General features: G+C 47.2%; 1 protein-coding gene across 2 annotated transcripts; it reads right to left on the bottom strand.

Moving 5' to 3' along the window:
* Window positions 1–11,542: 11,542 nt before the first annotated feature.
* Window positions 11,543–21,861, bottom strand: LOC138795145 (putative uncharacterized protein DDB_G0271982). Of its 2 annotated transcripts, XM_069974117.1 has the most exons (11): window positions 21,798–21,861; window positions 21,593–21,650; window positions 16,382–16,403; window positions 16,164–16,185; window positions 16,025–16,057; window positions 15,909–15,947; window positions 15,763–15,813; window positions 15,421–15,519; window positions 15,012–15,119; window positions 13,106–13,157; window positions 11,543–11,634 (listed from the first exon to the last, which is right to left on the bottom strand). In XM_069974117.1, the coding sequence occupies exons 2-10, from the start codon at window positions 21,608–21,610 to the stop codon at window positions 13,109–13,111; spliced, it is 441 nt and encodes a 146-aa protein (XP_069830218.1). In that variant the 5' UTR covers window positions 21,611–21,650; window positions 21,798–21,861; the 3' UTR covers window positions 11,543–11,634; window positions 13,106–13,108. The 2 variants fall into 2 exon arrangements, with proteins under 2 accessions (XP_069830218.1, XP_069830219.1); XM_069974118.1 differs by lacking the exon at window positions 15,012–15,119.
* Window positions 21,862–22,064: the final 203 nt, after the last annotated feature.

The following is a 22,064-nucleotide window of genomic DNA, read 5'->3' as shown; positions in this document are numbered from 1 at the left end:
CCCTCTGCCTCCCCCCCGGCTGGTCCCTCTGCATCCCCCTCGGCTGGTCCCTCTGCCTCCCTCCCTGGCTGTCCCTCTGCCTCCCCCCCTGGCTGGTCCCTCTGCCTCCCCCCCCTTGGCTGGTCCCTCTGCCTCCCCCTCGGCTGGTCCCTCTGCCCCCCCGCTGGTCCCTCTGCCCCCCCTCCCCCGTCTGGTCCCTCTGTCCCCCCCCCCCCCGCTTGGTCCCCTCCCATCTTCTGACCCCTGCCAATAAAGCTGCCCTCCCATCTTCTCCCCCGGCCACCCCTAGCTGCTCCCCCTCCCCCTGTTGCCCCAGCTGCTCCCCCGTTACCCAGCTTCTCCCTTTCCCTGCCACCCCTAGATGCTCCCCCTGTCGCCCCAGCTTCTCCCCCTGTTCCCCAGCTTCTTCCTCTTCCTGTTGCCCCGACTGCCCCCCTGTCGCCCCAGCTGCTCCCCCTTTTCCCCAGCTTCTCCCCCTGTCGCCCCAGCTTTTCCCCCTGTCACCCCAGCTTCTCCCCCTGCCACCCCAGCTGCCCTCCCAGCTTCTCCCCCTGCCTCCCCAGCTGCCCTCTTAGCTTCTCCCCCTGCCTCCCCAGCTGCCCTCCCATCTTCTCCCCCTGCCACCCCTAGCTGCTCCCCCTCCCCCTGTCGCCCCATCTGCTCCCCCTGTTCCCCAGCTTCTCCCCCTCCCCCCTGTCACCCCACCTGCCCTCCCATCTTCTCCCCCTGCCACCCCCAGCTGCTCCCCCTGTTCCCCAGCTTCTCCCCCTCCCCTTGTCACCCCAGCTTCTCCCACCCCACCTACCCTCCCATCTTCTCCCCCTGTCGCCCCAGCTTCTCCCCGTCGCCCCAGCTGCTCCCCCTGTTCCCCAGCTTCTCCTGCTCCCCCTGTCACTCCAGCTACTCCCCAGCTTCTCCCCCTCCCCCTGTCACCCCAGCTGCTCCTCCTGCCACCCCCAGCTGCCTCCTTTGCCCAGTTACCCCCAGCTGCCTCCCTTCCCCGTCACCTCGCTCTGCCCGCCTGCAGACGAGTTGTGGTCGGAGAAGTCTTCATGATGCTGCACCAGATGGAGAAGAAAGCAAAAAGTGAGCAATCGGAGAAGACGTCACCTGTGAGTCATTAGTAACTGCACTGTAATCACTTCTATAGTGTGCAGAGCCTGTGTACCAATGGGGTCTATAAGGGTCAGTGTATTGTTTGCGGTAGTGTACTGACAGCCCTGCAGTCACTACAGTACACTAGCACAAACTTTTAAACTAGAATCCAACTACAATAGCTGCAGGTACTACAACTCCCAGCATATCCTGAGGGTTGCAGACTTTCAGTACATGCTGGGAGTTGTAGTGCCTGCAGCTGTTGTAGTTGGGTCCTAGGTGCATTATACACTGGCTGCTTTGTGGCATATAAGAATACATAGATTTGTGGGGGCTCAGTGTTGGGAAGTGACCCCAGAACAGCACTAATAGGGGATAGAACAAAAACATCTCCCCCTATCCCCTATTAGTGATGTTCTGGGGTCACGTCCCTGCACTGAGCCCCCACAGATCTCTGTATTCTGATATGCCACAAAGCATCCAGTGTGTAATTCACCTAGGACCCAACTACAACAACTGCAGGCACTACAACTCCCAGGATGTACTGAAAGTCTGCATCCCTCAGGATATGCTGGGAGTTGTAGTGCCTGCAGCTGTTGTAGTTGGGTCCTAGGTGAATTGTACACTGGATGCTTTGTGGGAGATCAGAATACATAGATCTGTGGGGGCTCAGTGTTGGGAAGTGACCCCAGAACATCACTAATAGGGGATAGGGGGAGATGTTTCTGTTCTATCCCCTATTAGTGATGTTCTGAGGTCACTTCCCTACACTAATCCCCCACAGATCTATGTATTCTTATATGCCACAAAGCATCTAGTGTATAATGCACCTAGGACCCAACTACAACAGCTGCATGCACTACAACTCCCAGCATGTACTGACAGTCTGCAGCCCTCAGGATATGCTGGGAGTTGTAGTACAGTAGTACAATCCTCTGATAACTGCCGCTGTAGACAGATGTATTGCTGGACCTTCTGGGCTGATGGTTGTCACCCACAGATTGCAGCCACCAGGAGCCTCTGCACACAGTGATTTATTACAGGGTTGTCCTCTCAGAGACTACAACTCCCAGCATACCCTGAGAGCTGTATAAATGGAGGGTGTTCTGAGATTTGTCACAGATACAGATAAATCCAGGAAAAGACGGGGTCAGCATATTGTGTCTCACTGGTTCTATATTGGTGGCTCCAGGTACCCCAGTCCGACACTGGACAGAAGCGATCCCCAAATTAAGTCCCCGACCTCCTTCCTTCCTCCATCATGTCTGTTGATGAGAAGAGCGGGCATCAAGCAGAGCGGCACCCCAGTACTACTGACAGTCGGGGGGTGCCGCTCAGTAGTACTGGGTGCTGGAGTGCCGGGGGGGGGGGGGGGGGTTGGGGGTGCCTTAGCATGCAAAGTGCCTAGGGCAGCATGAACTCTAAATACAGGCCTGTTATATATATATATATATATATATATATATATATATACACAGTAAGAGACATATATACAGGAGTACATAGAGGATACATATATACTGGTGGAGACGTATACAGGAGTACATAAAGGATACATATATACAGGAAGAGACACATGTATATAGGAGTAGATAGAGGATACATATATATACAGGAGGAGGCATAGACAGGAGTACAACATAGAGGATACATATATACAGGAGTACATACAGGATACATATAAGTATGTGTGTTTGTTGTTTTGTTTATTATTATTTTTACTAATGGGAGTGCACACATGTGGGGGGTATTCTGTAAGGAGGAATGAATCATATGTGGGGGATTGCTAGCATCTTATATTGTACTCAGTATAATGGTGGTCACCCAGCTTTCCAGCATCTTATACTCAGTATGATGGTCACCCAGCTTTCCAGCATCTTATACTCAGTATGATGGAGGTCACCCAGCTTTCCCAGCATCTCATAGTCAGTATGATGGAGGTCACCTAGCTTTCCCAGCATCTTATACTTAGTATGATGGAGGTGACCCCGCTTTCCCAGCTTCTTATAGTCAGTATGATGGAGGTCACCCAGCTTTCCCAGCATCTTGTACTTAGTATATGGAGGTCACCTAGCTTTCCCAGCATCTTATACTCAGTGGCTGGTAGCCTCAGGGAGCTGCACTGTAGATCTATACTGTGCAGCTAAAAACCGTATGAGCACAATCAGACTAATTGGTTCCCTTTAAAAGGAGCACTCCAGCCCTTACCTATTGTTACCCTTCCCACATTAGTGCAGGGACAGTATATAACGTATCCAGCCCCTCCGGTCATTTGTGACCAGGGAATTCCTACTGCTCTATGTGAAGGGGCCAGAAGTCACTTTGTTAATGTAAGTCTATGGGAGGGTTCTGTATAAGCGCTGAGCCGTCCGCCATAGACTTATATAGGAAAGTGACCTCTGACCCCTTCACAGGGTGCAGTAGGAATTCCCTGTTTACAAGTGACTGGAAGGGCTGAAGATGTTATCCGAACTGTCAGAGCATTGCCGCTGGAGGACGTACAGGTCCGGGTGCCTCTACCTTCCCTGCACTGATGTGGGGAGCGGAATCATAGGGAATGACCAACTTCTCCCTGACCACCCTCATCTAATAGGACCAGTGCTTTATTACTGATATATTCCCTGACCACCCTCATCTAATAGGACCAGTGCATTATTACTGATATATTCCCTGACCAACCTCATCTAATAGGGCCAGTGCTTTATTACTGATATATTCCCTGACCACTCTCATCTAATAGGACCAGTGCATTATTACTGATATATTCCCTGACCACCCTCATCTAAAAGGACCAGTGCTATATTACTGATATAGTCCCCGACCACCCTCATCTAATAGGGCCAGTGCTTTATTACTGATATATTCCTCGACCAACCTCATCTAATAGGACCAGTACTTTATTACTAATATATTCCCCGACCACCCTCATCTAATAGGGCCAGTGCTTTATTACTGATATATTTCCCGACCACCCTCATCTAATAGGACCAGTGCATTATTATTGATTTAGTCCCTGACCACCCTCATCTAATAGGACCAGTGCTTTATTACTGATATATTCCCCGACCCTCCTCATCTAATAGGGCCAGTACTTTATTACTGATATACTCCCCGACCACCCCAATCTAATAGGACCAGTGCTTTATTACTGATATAGTCCCCGACCACCCTCATCTAATAGGGACAGTGCTTTATTTCTGATATATTCCCCGACCACCCTCATCTAATAGGGCCAGTAGTATATTACTGATATATTCCCCGACCACCCTTATCTAATAGGGCCAGTGCTTTTTTACTGATATATTTCCCTATGTGCCGATATGCTTATCACATCAGGAGGTGTGTTTTTCGGCCGGTCTCTCTCTGTCTGCGGCGTTACCGGGGGGTGAAGGTGGTAGACTCGTGGTCCTCCATGTCGGCAATTTTATGGACAGGAACATCATAGAGCAGGGAAGTCTGATTTTAGCTCTATGAGGTACACAAGGAGCTGCTGTCAGTATATACAGTGAGTACACAGGGAGCTGCTGTCAGTATATACAGTGAGTACACAGGCAGCTGCTGTCAGTATATACATTGAGTACACAGGGAGCTCCTGTCAGTATATATTCTGGGTACACAGGGAGCGGCTGTCAGTATATATAGTGAGTACACAGGGAGCGGCTGTCAGTATATACAGTGAGTACACAGGGAGCTGCTGTAAGTATATACAGTGAGTACACAGGGAGCTGCTGTCAGTATATACAGTGAGTACAGGGAGCTACTGTCAGTATATACAGGAGTACAGGGAGCTGCTGTCAGTATATACAGTGAGTACACAGGGAGCTGCTGTCAGTATATACAGTGAGTACATTTTGTTATACTGTACACTGAACAATTTTACTGTAAAGTGGCCATTGCACAGAATCCCTCAGTCCCAGCATCAGGGGACAGGTGGACGGGTGACAAACCTTCTGGCTCTGATCTCCTCTGTTGTGCACAAGAGAAGATTAGAGCCAGAGGTGCAGAACAGCCCTGTGCTGCAGTACAAAAACAAGACTACAAATTAACCCCTTCCTACCCTGATCTTATTCCCAGTCCCCTGGTGCGGTACTTCGTTATCCCCATTGATATTGTACATTAAATTTGCTAAATTTGTTGCCAAATTTCTAAGCTCTATAACAGTCATGTCAAACTGTGGCCCGTCATGGTGCCATTATTTTTGGCCCGCCATGCTTTTTCATTGCTGTGTTAAATTTGGCTCACCTGACGTCACAGCAGATTATAATATGGGTGGTCCGTAGAGCTGCTTGGACGACCCATTTTATAATCTCTTAGGCCGCAGGCAGTGTTTAGCCCGTTGCCTAGAAGTATCTCAGTAATGCCCCAACGCTGGCCGTCTGGTGAAGTCATCGCGCGCATCCTCCGACAGGCACCTCCTGCAGCCTTTGGAGCCACAGGAAGGGTGAGTCCAAGCTAAGGGGGCAGTCATGATCAACTACAGTAGGGGCTGGTTTGTATTTTAAAGGCTATTCTTGAGGACTGGCTTCTACATAAGAGATTGATGGAGAAGGCTGGCTACTATATAAGACTATTGGGGAGGGCTGGCTACTATATAAGACTATTGGGAGGACTGGCTACCATGTAGGATTCTAATAGTAGACCTGGCTAGTATGTGAGGTACTATTTGGGGTGGCTACTATATGGAGCAGAAATAAGGGATTGAGAGAATGAAAATGGGGCAAAGTCCTCAAATTAGATATTTATTAAGAAGCAATTCATAGAAATTGAAATAAAATACAAGTCATAGGATAAAATATAAGTAACATGTAACTGGATAAAACATTATAGTATAGAACACAGCGCTGTGGGATAGAACATCCGTTAAAAAGCCTGAAAAAGATGCATGCAAGATGTACAAATGGTACTACACGTAAAAATGAAAATAAAAATAAAAAATGAAGAATGTAAAAATGAAGAATGTAAAAGAATAGAAAATAAAAATGGAAAATAAAAATTTATTGAAAAAATGTGATGTGTATATACGCAAAAAACAAAAATTGATGTATATGTACACAGAAAAATGTGGGATAAAAGTTGATATAGATATGCTAAGTCGGTATTGGATAGTACTTATGAATATAACCGCATGCCATAAGTACTATCCAACACTGATTTAGCATATTTATATCAACTTTTATCCCATATTTTTCTGTGTACATATACATCAATTTTTTTTTTATGTAGATAAAAATAAAAAATGAATGAAAAAAATGTTGTGTATCTACATAAAAAAAAAAATTGATGTATATGTACACAGAAAGATATGGGATAAAAGTTGATATAAATATGCTAAATCAGTGTTGGATAGTACTTATGGCATGCGGTTATATTCATAAGTACTATCCAATACCGACTTAGCATATCTATATCAACTTTTATCCCACATTTTTCTGTGTACATATACATCAATTTTTGTTTTTTGCGTATATACACATCACATTTTTTCAATAAATTTTTATTTTCCATTTTTATTTTCTATTCTTTTACATTCTTCATTTTTACATTCTTCATTTTTTATTTTTATTTTCTATTCTTTCACAATTTTTTTTATTTTATTTTTATTTTAATTTTTTTATTTTTATGTGTAGTACCATTTGTACATCTTGCATGCATCTTTTTAAGGCTTTTTAACGGATGTTCTATCCCACAGCGCTGTGTTCTATACTATAATGTTTTATCCAGTTACATGTTACTTAGATTTTATCCTAAGACTTGTATTTTATTTAAATTTCTATGAATTGCTTCTCAATAAATATCTGATTTGAGGACCTTACCCCATTTTCATTCTCTCGATCTAGTTTAGTCCAATAGGGTATAGGACTCCTAAAGATTAACCTCATTAGATACCAATCAGTAGAACTCACACCTCTTTCTTTACAATTAAGGTATTACCTACTGCTTGAGGGATATAATGGGTAACTTTCATGTCGGGAAATTTACTTTAGGATAGGAAGTGCCAGGAACACAGCACGCTGCTCAGACAGTGCCAGGAAAGCTGCAAGCAATCTTCATTAAATATCATGGTTGGCCTGCGACTTTGTCCAATTTAATTTTGGCCCATTGTGTATTTGAGTATGACACCCCTGATCTATAACATCAGAAAACAGAGACTTTTACCAAATGATGCCCACATAGAGTAGACATACAGTGGGGCCTTAGATTATGAGCATATTCCTTTCCAGGACTGTGCTTGTAATCCAAATCACTCTTAAAAGCAAAGCAAAATTTCCCATAAGAAATAATTGAAATGCAGACAGACACAATCAGTTTCACACCCCAAAAATAATGATTTTTTATTCTCAATAACAAATTAAACAAACATTTAGAAACAGCTGAATCTGTGACATTAGAAGTTCCTGCACAGTATTGTAGAGGATGGGAAACACCAGGACTGATGACGAGAGACTGCAGGAAGTAGGGAGGAAGGAGCAGGAGCACTCTGTCCAGGGAGACAACAGATTTGGGGGGGTGGGGGATATCACCACCAAACCTGGCAGCAGTTCTCCTCCGTGAAGGACAGTGCCCACAGTTTTCCTTACTTTTTTTTGTTGTAGAACACGACCATAGTCTCCAATGTTAGAAGTTAGAAAGAAGTCTCCACAAAAGCGATCATATATGAAGCCAAGTGTGTTGCTGCAGAGAAAGGCATTGCGGACGTTACTGGATCAGCATCGTGGTGCTACAGGTTCATGAGGAGATGGGGCCTTGCTATGCGCACCAATACTAGAAGTGCACAAAAAATGGCTAAAGAATATGAATCCAAGATTGCGTCTTTCCATAAATCTGTAATTGATGCAAGAAAGAAAAATGGCTTTGAAATAGGTCAGATTGGAAATATGGATGACGTCCCGTTAACTCAGGATGTTCCATCAAACAGGACTGGTTATGTAAAAGGTGCAAAAACTGTAACTGTGAAGACTCCAGGACATGAGGAAACCAGTTACACCGCTGTATCGTCCTGCTGCGCAGATGGCGCCAGATTGACACCAAAAGCATGCGGAAAGAGGTGTTATTGTCCATGTTCATGAGAGAGGATGGATGAAAATATAGATAGAAAAAGTGTGCACTTTACCAGTCCTACTTTAAATGCCTCTGCGCAGGGGAGGGCCGACTGCAGCATTCCCTCTCTCTCATATATTCAGACCTGACGTCTCCCCCTGATCTGGAACCGCCACCGTTCTTGCTTAAATGAGAAGCAGACTTGGCCTTCACCCCGAATCAGCGTACGGATATTCTGGAGTTAGCACACAAGTGTTCGCTGAGCTCCCATTTTTAAGAAGCGGGTTACAAAATCTTGTCCAGGTGGTACAGGGTCCAGTCAAGCTGCACGCCATTTGGCCCGAAGTAGACCCAAATTGCTGGAGATGTGGGGCCCCGGAAGGCACTTTTTCACACATTTTGCTGCCCCTCTGTGGCCTTCTGGGTGACAGTGAAGGTGGTCACCTTCTCGGTCACGGGTACTCGGGAACCCTTGACTCCTCCATCACAGCAGAATCTCAGCCAAGAAGGACCGGCACTCTCTCTTGCACTTCCTTGTGATGGCAGCAAGAGCCTGCACTCCTTTCTACTGGAAGAGGACAGTGCCTCCACCTATCTCCCTGTGGCTCACCAAGGTAAATGGAGCAGTGGCTCTGACTAAGAGGCACTGCTTGTGACTGAGGGGAACAGGGAGCGTAGCACGTCCCTAGCACGAGGGAGTCATGTGAGAAGGGAAGGGCAGGGGGAGGGCACTAGTTGATAAAGGGAGCTGGCTGGTAGCACGTGTCACCACACCAGCGTGTTGGCTGAGAGAGGAACAGCTTTCCCACCCACCCGCCCTAATTTTCTGCTATGTTTGTTCTGAGTTGTTGATCGTTTTATTTCTGATTACATTTGTCACAGCTTGGCGCAGGGGAAGGACCTTGCTGAGGGGGAAGGAGAAGGAGCGGCGAGGCCACCCGGCAGATCTACAAGGACATGCCCACCGCGTCGGCGGTGGCTTAATCATTCCGGTGACCTCGCCACGAAGGTGTTCGAGCAGGGTCCTACCCCCCAGGTTACATTTACCTTGTTTGGTTTAAAATAAATAAATTAATAGCTGTGGCCTACCCCCACGCACTTGAAGTAGTAATGGCGTCATGTCTCATTTTTATAGTTAAGTTAGTGAATAATTATAAGTTCACCAGAGTGAAGGGGCAATGGTGTACCGTCAGTCTGAGCTGATGAGAATGGAAGACCTCACTTCTTCGCTCCACCAATCCAGCACTCAAGTTACTAAAATCCAGATGGAGTGGTTGAAATACTGCGACACAGCGGACTATGCCTCCATTCTGAGCCTGGACCCTGACCCAGAATAAGTAATTCAGCATGCTTGCTTAGGCTGATGCTTTCTGCACCCGTTCCCTTCCCTGTCCCCCCTGCCCTCTCTACCCCTTCCCCCACCTTTTTTTCTTTTTTCTTGTTCCTCTCGTCCCCCATTCCCCCCCCCCCTTCCCTTTCTTTGCCCTCTTTCTGTGACTACTCTTTCTGGTTCCCCCCTGATGACTAGAGATCTATATTTCAAAGAAATAAAGGTGTTACTTTGTTGCCAGGTGTTACTTTGTTGCCAGGTGTTACTTTGTTGCCAGGTGTTACTTTGTTGCCAGGTGTTACTTTGTTGCCAGGTGTTACTTTGTTGCCAGGTGTTACTTTGTTGCCAGGTGTTACTTTGTTGCCAGGTGTTACTTTGTTGCCAGGTGTTACTTTGTTGCCAGGTGTTACTTTGTTGCCAGGTGTTACTTTGTTGCCAGGTGTTACTTTGTTGCCAGGTGTTACTTTGTTGCCAGGTGTTACTTTGTTGCCAGGTGTTACTTTGTTGCCAGGTGTTACTTTGTTGCCAGGTGTTACTTTGTTGCCAGGTGTTACTTTGTTGCCAGGTGTTACTTTGTTGCCAGGTGTTACTTTGTTGCCAGGTGTTACTTTGGTGCCAGGTGTTACTTTGTTGCCAGGTGTTACTTTGTTGCCAGGTGTTACTTTGTTGCCAGGTGTTACTTTGTTGCCAGGTGTTACTTTGTTGCCAGGTGTTACTTTGTTGCCAGGTGTTACTTTGTTGCCAGGTGTTACTTTGTTGCCAGGTGTTACTTTGTTGCCAGGTGTTACTTTGTTGCCAGGTGTTACTTTGTTGCCAGGTGTTACTTTGTTGCCAGGTGTTACTTTGTTGCCAGGTGTTACTTTGTTGCCAGGTGTTACTTTGTTGCCAGGTGTTACTTTGTTGCCAGGTGTTACTTTGTTGCCAGGTGTTACTTTGTTGCCAGGTGTTACTTTGTTGCCAGGTGTTACTTTGTTGCCAGGTGTTACTTTGTTGCCAGGTGTTACTTTGTTGCCAGGTGTTACTTTGTTGCCAGGTGTTACTTTGTTGCCAGGTGTTACTTTGTTGCCAGGTGTTACTTTGTTGCCAGGTGTTACTTTGTTGCCAGGTGTTACTTTGTTGCCAGGTGTTACTTTGTTGCCAGGTGTTACTTTGTTGCCAGGTGTTACTTTGTTGCCAGGTGTTACTTTGTTGCCAGGTGTTACTTTGTTGCCAGGTGTTACTTTGTTGCCAGGTGTTACTTTGTTGCCAGGTGTTACTTTGTTGCCAGGTGTTACTTTGTTGCCAGGTGTTACTTTGTTGCCAGGTGTTACTTTGTTGCCAGGTGTTACTTTGTTGCCAGGTGTTACTTTGTTGCCAGGTGTTACTTTGTTGCCAGGTGTTACTTTGTTGCCAGGTGTTACTTTGTTGCCAGGTGTTACTTTGTTGCCAGGTGTTACTTTGTTGCCAGGTGTTACTTTGTTGCCAGGTGTTACTTTGTTGCCAGGTGTTACTTTGTTGCCAGGTGTTACTTTGTTGCCAGGTGTTACTTTGTTGCCAGGTGTTACTTTGTTGCCAGGTGTTACTTTGTTGCCAGGTGTTACTTTGTTGCCAGGTGTTACTTTGTTGCCAGGTGTTACTTTGTTGCCAGGTGTTACTTTGTTGCCAGGTGTTACTTTGTTGCCAGGTGTTACTTTGTTGCCAGGTGTTACTTTGTTGCCAGGTGTTACTTTGTTGCCAGGTGTTACTTTGTTGCCAGGTGTTACTTTGTTGCCAGGTGTTACTTTGTTGCCAGGTGTTACTTTGTTGCCAGGTGTTACTTTGTTGCCAGGTGTTACTTTGTTGCCAGGTGTTACTTTGTTGCCAGGTGTTACTTTGTTGCCAGGTGTTACTTTGTTGCCAGGTGTTACTTTGTTGCCAGGTGTTACTTTGTTGCCAGGTGTTACTTTGTTGCCAGGTGTTACTTTGTTGCCAGGTGTTACTTTGTTGCCAGGTGTTACTTTGTTGCCAGGTGTTACTTTGTTGCCAGGTGTTACTTTGTTGCCAGGTGTTACTTTGTTGCCAGGTGTTACTTTGTTGCCAGGTGTTACTTTGTTGCCAGGTGTTACTTTGTTGCCAGGTGTTACTTTGTTGCCAGGTGTTACTTTGTTGCCAGGTGTTACTTTGTTGCCAGGTGTTACTTTGTTGCCAGGTGGCTATATGGAGCAGAGATAAACAAAAGGTTATCAAGCAAAGAGGTGCATTACATATAGCTATTGCATAAAGTGCATAACAGTTTAAACAGTGCAAACAAGTAACACTATAAAGCCATGTTTACAAGTTCAGTATTAATCACGGCCGTTGTTTCTGATTCGCAACACAGCTGTGATTAGTACTTAACTTACATTGTGCTGCAGCTAGAGGGAATCCGGGCTGGAGTGGATACACATAGTACATATATACATACACATAGAAGACATGTCAGTGCACACAATGGAGCGTGCAGCTCCGGCCACATGCTCCATTGTGTGCAGCCGAGAATTTGGATGCGGGCGCACATGTCCAAATTCATGAGTTATGAAAATCAACCAGCCGATACTGTAATACTGGCCGGGATGATCTTCAGTAACACTGGCCGTGTCACAGAACAGCCAATGCTATATGTGATGTAAACATGGCCTAACTCTGTAAAGGCAAGTATAGAGTGTTAAGGTTCCCCCAGTATACAGCTGCGGGGATATAAGGCGAGGGTCACACTGCATTCACAGCCTTTCCCATAAAATCCATGTGGACTTCTACGTCCTATAAACTCTTCCTCCAGCATTATCCTGTTACACTGTACAATAATGGACGGGAGCGGAGAGCCAGACGGAGCCCATGAAAGGGAATGGGGTCTGTCAGGCGTCATTCATGACTATTGGATAAGAGGAGGCTGTGAGACAGTGTGAGCCTGGACTAAGGACGAGGTGGAGGTCTTCATCTTCTCAGGTCTTCTAGATGTTTCCCGCACCAGGAATTGATTCTAAGACAATGTATGGGGCTTAGGGGCCTGTTCCACGGATCGATAATCGGCCAGATTTGGACGATTATCACTCGTGGAATAGAGAAAACGATCAGCCGACGAGAATGTCATCGGCTGATCGTTTTAGGCCCAAACATAAAATCGGTCACCCACCGCGCATCGATGCGTGGAATAGAGATGCGCGACCGACGATTCAAGCAGCATTCATTACCTAGCAGGGCTTCTCCTCTACTCTGTCTTCATCTCAGTCCCGCTCGCAGCATCAACTAGAGGGGGCCGACTGAGCTATTCACAGCCGTTCAGCCAATCACAGACCGGGACCGCCGCGGCCAGTGATTGGCTGAGTGGTCTGACAGCTCAGCCAGGCTGCTCTGGAGTTGATGCTGCGAGCGGGACCAGGATGAAGACGGAGCGGAGGAGAAGCCCTGCTAGGTAATGTATGCTGGAATAGGCCTAGTAAAAGAGCGCAGATCGGCGCTCGTTTACATTATTGATCGGTGCGTGGAATAGGGCCCTTACAGTAGCCGTATCCCATGCAGCTGTGCTCCCCCCCCATCTGACATCAGACAATATACTGCATGAGAAATCACAGTCACCCCCAACCCGGTGGATGCCACCCCTCTACCAAGAGAACCAGGGACAATGGAAGGATCTGCTATACTCACAGCTTACTCCACGACGGCCGGGCGGCAGCAACAGCAGAAGATGGATCTTATCCTAAGAAACAAGAAGCAGGAGTAAGCTGACGAAGCCTGAGAGACCCCGGGTGAGGAGCGCACTGACCGACTCTCCAGAGAGCAGCTCACATCATAGGAGGAGACCTCTGAGGTCGCCGGCCATATGAGCGGCCGTGCCGGGTGCTGCAGCTCCTCCTGATCCGGGCCCCATAGATCCCACAATACTAGTCTATCCTGAGGATGGGCCGGCAGTGTTAAAGCTTTTATACGTGACGTCCTTTAGCCTTAGGCACACGTGTCAAACTCAGGGCCTCCAGCTGCTACAAAACTACAATTCCCATCATGCCTTCACAGTAAAAGCTAGAGCTTGGCTGCCTAGGCATGATGCGAAGTGTAGTTTTTCTTAACAGCTGGAGGGCCGGAGTTTGACACCACTGAGGATCTCATGTCTGTCTCTTGGGGCAATAGTGGAATCCTGCTCCGTGCCTACTGGTGCCCATATAACTGGTCAGAACATGACAATCCCTCTAATGCTGTGGCCCCAACCTGTGACTCTTCAGCTGTTACAAAACTACAACTCTCATCGTGCCCTGACAACCTCAGGTGCATTGTATTCCATTCTGAGACTCTCCAGCTACGTTTCCATCATGCCCTGACAATCTTTGCCTGATGGGAGTTGTAGTTTTGCAGCAGCTGGGGAGCACCGCTGTAATGGATCCTATACCCCCCCGATGGTGGCATTGTGCAGCAGGATATCCCCATGACTGACACCACTAGATGGCGCCTGCAGACAGGTTTGATACTAAAGGAGTAGTTAATAAAATAAAAAAAAATTTTTAAATCAACTGGTGCCAGAGATTTGCCATTTGTTTATTTAAAAATCTCCAGTCTTCCAGTACTTAACAGCTGCTATATGTCCTGCAGAAAGTGGTGTATTCTAGTCTAAATAACTAACAAAATGGTGCTCAGCAAAATGAGGTTACCAGGTTCTATGAAAAAACACTTAAAGGGGTTATCCAGTGCTACAAAAACATGGCCACTTTCTTCCAGAGACAGCCCCACTCTTGTCTCCAGGTCAGGTGTAGTTTTCATTTAAGCACCATTCACTTCAATGGAACTGAGCAGCAAAACCCTGCCCAAGCTGGAGATAAGAGTGGTGCTGTCTCCAGAAGAAAGTGGCCATGTTTTTTGTAGCGCTGTATAACTCCTTTAACACAAAGCCACTAAGCCCGGTAGACGCGAGGTTAGCCCCACAAGGATATAAAACGTAACTTTTTATAAAGTGATGTTTTTAGAAGCGTGAAGTTAAGTCCATTAGACTGACCGCCCCATCATACACTGTGTATATCTGCCCATCAGGTGCTAATAGAGATAGTCTGCGGCTCACACAGTGTTGCACTCTCTATTAGCACCTGATAGGCAGATATACACAGTGTATGATGGGGCGGTCAGTCTGGTGGTCTTACTTCACGCTTCTCAAAAAACATCACTTTATAAAAAGTTACATTTTATATCCTTGTGGGGCTAATCTCGCGTCTACCGGGCTTAGTGGCCTTTGTGTTTCAGTGTTCTCTCCAGTCTGACACAGTGCTCTCTGCTGCCACCTCTGTCCATGTCAGGAACTGTCCAGAGCAGGAGAGGTTTTCTATGGGGATTTACTACTGCACTGGACAGTTCCTGACATGGACAGAGGTGGCAGCAGAGAGCACTGTGTCAGACTATAAAGAATACACCACTTCCTGCAGAACATACAGCAGTTGATAATCTCTGGCACTTTATGGCATCAGTTTATTTGAATGAAAAAAACATTTGGTGAACTCCCCCTTTAATGTCTCCTCTGGGGGCAGTGCGGTGTCATCTATGTGTCTGTATGTTGTGTACTCCATCCACTTACATGGCCAGACGTCTCTCTCTTCTCTCGTTCTTCTGAGCTTTACGCTGGATCCTACTCTCCATCTTCCTCTCAGCCTCTCGCTGCTTTTCCAGCATTTTTATCTTCTCCCTATTGTACATAACACACAAATCCCCTTATATGTAACTATATAAAGAGAGGGAGACATTAGGACTCTGTACATTTACTGTATTATACACAATCAGGGGTATTCCAAGACTGAGAGTTATCCCTGGTGCACAAGACTGAGGGTTATCCCTGGTGCACGGCAGGATATGCCCTATGACTGCCACCACTAGATGGCGCCTGTGTGCACAGACAGGTTTTATATTAATGTCTCCCCAGGGGGCAGTGCAGTGTCTATATGGCGGTGTCATCTATGTGTCTATGTTGGTGTACACCATACACTTACATGGCCAGACGCTTCTCTTGCTCTTCCTTTTTGCGAGCATGACGCTCCATCTTCTTGTCCATTTTGAGCTGCCTCTCAAAATCTCTTGCCGATTCCTCCCTAAAACACAAATCATTCTATAACACTATAAAGACCAGGAGACATTAGTGGGGGGTCTGAAATCAGAGACCCTCACTGATCAGGAGAATGGGGTCCCCAGTTCTGTGAATGAATAGAACAGGGTACATGGAGCTGACCTTAGAGAACCTTCTAGAAACCCATTCCGGAAGGTTCTCTGCTCTCTAGCCCCAGTGTAAGGGGAGCGCACAGTGTGATGGCGGATAGGAGAGGGTGGGGTCCTACCTGATGGGACGGAGGCGGGGGATCCAAAGGTTCTTTTCTATGTAGCCATCACTGGTAGAGAAGAGAACTGAGGTTAGGAGAACAGAACAGAAATGGAACCTACAGAAATTATTCTATATCCATATATAATGAGGAGTCCGACATACCAGAAAACATGAGGGGCCGAGCGCACCGCGGAGATCCATCTGCAGGAGAAGCCATGGTAAGAAACATAACACAAGTCTCCACAACTAACACAGAAGCCGCCATATTTGTTACTCACATCTCATCCGGTCCCTCGTCCTCATCCTCAATCCTGTTAGAGGGAAGAGAACGAGAATAACGGAGCCGCCCTCACATCTCATCTCTAACTGAGGTAACAACGGCCGCCAGAGGCGCAACCAGAAGGAAGACTTACTTACCAGGGTTTGTTGTCATCTACAGCTAGAAAGGAAGAAACACAGACGAGATTTACTAAGATATTCAGTATAAGTGACATCCAACCCTTCCACCATGATGGTGTGTGAGGGGGGGGGGGGATAGAGGGTAGCGGAGAGGGTGGCAGGATGAATAGCGGCAGAGGGGGTGGCAGGGTGTGACAGGATGGTCGGGGTAATAGCGGGGAGATGGAGGTACTTACATAGCAAGACGCTTTCTGCAGACTATAGGGATAAAACAGAGATAAGTGAGTGCAGGAGGCATTGGGAGGTCTCAGTTGTTTCATTGTATTAGAGATACACACATATATACAGAGGGGTATGTACATATATAATATATACCTCCTCCATATCACTGATGATAGAGATTATATACATACACATACATTGATACAAAGGAATATATACACATTTATCTCTTTCATATCACTGATACATATATACACACACAAATATACACAGTGGGAGATGAGGTTTGTAGAGTCGGGCAGGAGGAGCAGTCAGAGACGGGGACAGAACTTATATTCTAGAACACGGAGGCTCCAATTTATTTATGAAAGTAAAAGTAACACAGCAGCTACAGGGACAAATATAAGACATCCTGCTCTTCTGACCTCTAACAGCTATACAGGAGAGCGGCCACAATACCCCCCAGGATGTCACCTCACACCGTACAGGTCAGAGCTCCGCACACCTCAGCCTGCCCCCTCCCAGGACAGATACGCACACAGCCTCCTCTTATTATTAGGACAGTGATGAGCAGTGGCCTCCTACTGCCTCCTCTTATAAGGCCAGTGATGAATGGCAGCCTCCTCTTATAAGGCCAGTGATGAGCAGCCTCCTCCTCTTATAAGGCCAGTGATGAGCGGCCTCCTCCTCTTATAAGGCCAGTGATGAGTGGTGGCCTCCTCCGGCCTCCTCCGGCCTCCTCCGGCCTCCTACTGCCTCCTCTTATAAGGCCAGTGATGAGCAGCCTCCTCCTCTTATAAGGCCAGTGATGAGTGGTGGCCTCCTCCGGCCTCCTCTTATAAGGCCAGTGATGAGTGGTGGCCTCCTCCTGCCTCCTCTTATAAGGGCGGTGATGAGCGACCTCCAGCACCTGTGCTGACTTGGGCCAGACATGAAAACCTGGACTGGCCAGAAGGGAATGACAGGCCCCACTACCATCCTGCCCGTCATTCCATACAAATCCAGGCCGGTCTCCAGCCACTAGCAGGAGTCCCATAGGAAGTAGTTTGCTCTGGGTCCTCGGCCTTCCTGGATTCCTCCATCTCTCCCCCAGCTTTCCCAGGATGAGACATGGACTGGAGCCAGGTGCACATGTACGACAGGTATCAGGGAGATATATAGCCATCCCCGACCACCAGTCCTCTCACTGTCTCACTACATATATATATACATAGTTAGTTTTGCCGGGACTATCCTGATTTTGAAGGCACAGTTTTGGCGAATTAAAGGAGAACTCCAAAAACTATTTTTTTTAATGTTATTTCATTAGCAAAGTTAGATGAATTCCTAATATACTCTAATTATGGGAAATGCACATATAGGGGGAGATTTATCAAACTGGTGTAAAGTAGAATTGCCTTAGTTGCCCCTAGCAACCAATCAGATTCCACCTTTTATTTTTCAAAGATTCTGTGAGGAATAAAAGGTGGAATCTGATTGGTTGTTAGGGGCAACTGAGCCAGTTCTACCAAATTCCTAATACAGCGGTCCCTCAACATACGATATTAGCGTGCCTTCACACCTACCGACTTGCAGCGTAAATCTTGCTGCAAGTCTGTCAGGTCCTGGCAGTTCACTGTCACTACATACATGCAGCGGTCTGAACGACCACTGCATGTATGTAATTCTGCCGGCCCCTTAACCCCTTCTGCTGCCTGGCTCCCGCTGCGCTCCCGCTCTGTATACATTACCTGTCTCTCGCTGCACAGGGTCGCGGCGTACTGCTCTCCTGCCCGGCCAATCAGTTTGCCACCTGCCCTGACAGAAACCCATAGTGCATTCATCTCCAAACCCCCTCACCCGCCCGCTTGATCCTAAAAGTCTGAACACTAGTGAACACTACCCCCCCTCCCCCCAAACTGACAGTAGACCCAGGTCTTTGTACTAGCCCCCCATACACCCCCGGCCGCCCGACTGCATAAGAAGTAGCAGTAATTGATCAGGTTCGGCAGAAGAGAGGCAGCGGGAACAGCCATAGCCGAGCGCTGCGTGGGAAAGGGCTGCTACTTCTTATGCGATCGGGTGACCGGGGGTGTTTGGGGGGCCAGTGCAAGGACTAGGGGCTCCTGTCAGGGAGGGGGGCGAGCTGGGGGTGGAGGGCTATTCAATACACTGGACAGAACTTCTGACGGAATCCGGGGGGGGGGGGGGGGGGGGGGGGGGGGGGGGGGGGTTTGGTTGATGATTGCACTAGGGGTTTCTGTCAGGGCGGGGAGGCACAGGAATGGCCATTACATGTAATTTCTACATATACTGCGCCCCCTGCTGGATGCTGAAGGTATAGACTGGGAAGTCATGACGTCACGTTTTTTTTAGAGCAAATGTAGCCTGTCTGATCTAAAAAATTGTGGGGAATAGCACTATATGTTATATATATATCGCCCTATATGGTATATATATATATATATATATATATATATATATATATATATATAGAGCACTATATGTTATGTACATAGCCCTATATATATATATATATATATATATATATATAGCCCTGTGTGTGTGTGTGGGGGGGGTCAGATGGGGTAGTGTGTGGAGGGTCAGGTGGGGTAGTGTGTGTGGAGGGTCAGGTGGGGTAGTGTGTGTAGGTGATCAGGTGGGGTAGTGTGTGTGTGCGGGGGGTCAGGTGGGGTAGTGTGTGTGTGCGGGGGGTCAGGTGGGGTAGTGTGTGTGTGTGGGGGGGTCAGGTGGGGTAGTGTATGTGGGGGGGGGGTCAGGTGGGGTAGTGTGTGTGGGGGTCAGGTGGGGTAGTGTGTGTGTGCGGGGGGTCAGGTGGGGTAGTGTGTGTGTGGGGGGGTCAGGTGGGGTAGTGTGTGTGTGTGGGGGGGGGGTCAGGTGGGGTAGTGTGTGTGGGGGTCAGGTGGGGTAGTGTGTGTGTGCGGGGGGTCAGGTGGGGTAGTGTGTGTGTGGGGGGGTCAGGTGGGGTAGTGTGTGTGGGGGGGGGTCAGGTGGGGTAGTGTGTGTGGGGGTCAGGTGGGGTAGTGTGTGTGGTGGTCCGGTGGGGTAGTGTGTGTATGGGTGTGGGTCAGTTGGGGCTGTGTGGGTCAGGTAGTGTAGTGTGTGTGTGTGTGTGTGGGGGGGTCCGATGGTGTAGTGTGTGTGGGTCAGGTGGTGTAGTGTGTGTGTGGGGGCGGGTCAGTTGGAGCTGTGTGTGTGGGTCAGGTGGTGTAGTGTGTGTGGGGGTCCGGTGGTGTAGTGTGTGGGGGGTCCGGTGGGGTAGTGTGTGTGTGTGTGTGGGGGGGGTCAGTTGGGGCTGTGTGTGTGGGTCAGGTGGTGTAATGTATGAGGGGGTCCGGTAGGGTAGTGTTGGTATGTGGGTGGGTCAGGTGGTGTAGGTGGACCGGTGGGGCAGTGTGTGTATGGGGTTGGGGCTGTGTGAGTGGGTCTGGTGGTGTAATGTGTGTGGGGGTCCGGTGGTGTAGTGTGTGTGGGTGGGTCCGGTGGTGTAGTTTGTGTGGGGGTTTGTTAGGGTAGTTTGTGTGGAGGGGTGGGTCAGTTTGGGCTTTGTGGGTGGGTCAGGTGGTGTAGTGTGTGTGGGAGGGTCCGGTGGGGGTAGAGTGTGTATGGGGGAGGGTCAGTTGGGGCTGTGTGGGTGGATCAGGTGGTGTAGTGTGTGTGTGTGTGGGGGGGGGGGGGGTCTGGTGGGGTAGTGTGTGTATGGGGGCGGGTCAGTTGGGGCTGTGTGTGTGTGATCAGTTTTAGAGTGGTATTACATGGGCCGATGGGGGCCCGATAATACCTGTAAACGAAAGCCAATCTGCTAGATCGTCGCTCATTACTGATGTTCTTGCAGCCCTTTTTTAAACTATATACATTACCTATCCACTCTCCAGGGATGCTTCTGCGGTCCGCTTCTCCCTGGGTCCCGCGCGCTCTAGCTTCAGAGTGGCCTGTCAGCTGATCGTGTATTTATTACATGGACTGATAATCGGGCGGATTCGGATGATTATCGTTCCGTGTAATAGTACCCTTAGTTTTAATTTTATTCAGACTATACGCCTTTCGCTGAATTCCTTTTTAAAAAAATTGGCGTACATGGCGGACAAGGATCCCTACCCCTGCCCTATACAATGATAGAGGGGGGTGTATATGATACCTCCTCCATATCACACATAATACCTGCCTGTATACATATATACACACCTATATAATGATACAGAGGGGTGTACACATATATACAGTATACAGTATATCTCCTCCATATCATACATAATACCTGTCTGTATATATACACCTATACAATGATAGAGGGGGGTGTATATGATACCGCCTCCATATCACACATAATACCTGCCTGTATACATATATACACACCTATACAATGATACAGAGGGGTGTACACATATATTCAGTATATCTCCTCCATATCATACATAATACCTGTCTGTGTATATACACCTTAATACAATGATACAGGGGGGGTGTATACATATATGGTATGTATAGCGGGAGCAGCACTCGTGCAGATAAGTTCTTGTGGGGGGTGCCAGCAGTGTGTCCAGCTATGTAGACAAGGAGAGGAATAAGCCTGTCTGTTTGATTTCATCTGGAGTGCCGTGGTGGTTTACCTTGTCTATATATATATATATATATATATATATATATATACATTTATACAATGATACAGAGGGGTAGTATAGAAATAAATATATAATAGTAGATACCCCCATCTATATATACCTGTACAATGCTACAGAGGGGTATAAATATATATATATATATATATATATATATATATATATATATATATATATATATATATATATAAAATGTATGTACCTATACAGTGATAGAGAGGCATATATATACTTATACAATGATCCAGAGGGTGAAAGAAAAAATAATAATATATACATTTATAACAGGGCAGCTCAACAGAAATAGAGGGGGAGACCACCAGGGGGCAGCAACACAAACACACAGCTGTTACAGTACCTGGGGGAAGATTTATGGTGCTGCACTATACTAGGATTCTGCTTGTTGCCCATAGCAACCAATCACAGATCTGCTTTTACTTCTCACACTGCTTTGGTAATATGAAATATTGGTTGCTATGGACCTGTGATTGGTTGCTATGGAGCTGAGATTGGGTTTATGTGATGTGGTTTGTGTGTGTGATGGTGGCAGCGCCCCCTATAGGCTGACACATGACTGCAGTGAACACAGTGTGAACAGGCTCTTACCTTCATATCCAACATCATGCGTGATCTGTATTCCTCAATTATATAAGAACACGAGAACCTGAAGAAGAAGCCAGAAACCTCTTATTCTATGGATCTACTGGATCTCCAACAAATGTAAGTTCTATTGGGAGAGATTTGGGGGCGCAGGGGGCTCAGTATAGGGCGGGGGAGGGGCAGAGGATGGGGGCAATAAGGAGATACTTACACTGCGACTCCTACTCCAACTCTGAGGAGTTTCGAGCTCTGCAGCAGCTTATATCACCTAGGTGATGTCATAATGTGCTGCTGAGGTCACTCTGTGATGTCACAAAGGCCTACATTGTGCTGGGGAGAAAGCAGAGAGCCAATCAGAGAACAGATCATTGCTAGGTGTGATAGATAGATAGATAGATAGATAGATAGATAGATAGGAGATAGATAGATAGATAGATAGATAGATAGATAGATAGATAGATAGATAGATAGGAGATAG

This window comes from Dendropsophus ebraccatus, chromosome 6 (assembly GCF_027789765.1).
Source record: "Dendropsophus ebraccatus isolate aDenEbr1 chromosome 6, aDenEbr1.pat, whole genome shotgun sequence".
In the NCBI taxonomy this organism is placed as follows: domain Eukaryota; kingdom Metazoa; phylum Chordata; class Amphibia; order Anura; family Hylidae; genus Dendropsophus; species Dendropsophus ebraccatus.
Note: the sequence above shows the minus strand (reverse complement) of the source record. Positions and strands in the feature narration are given on the sequence as shown.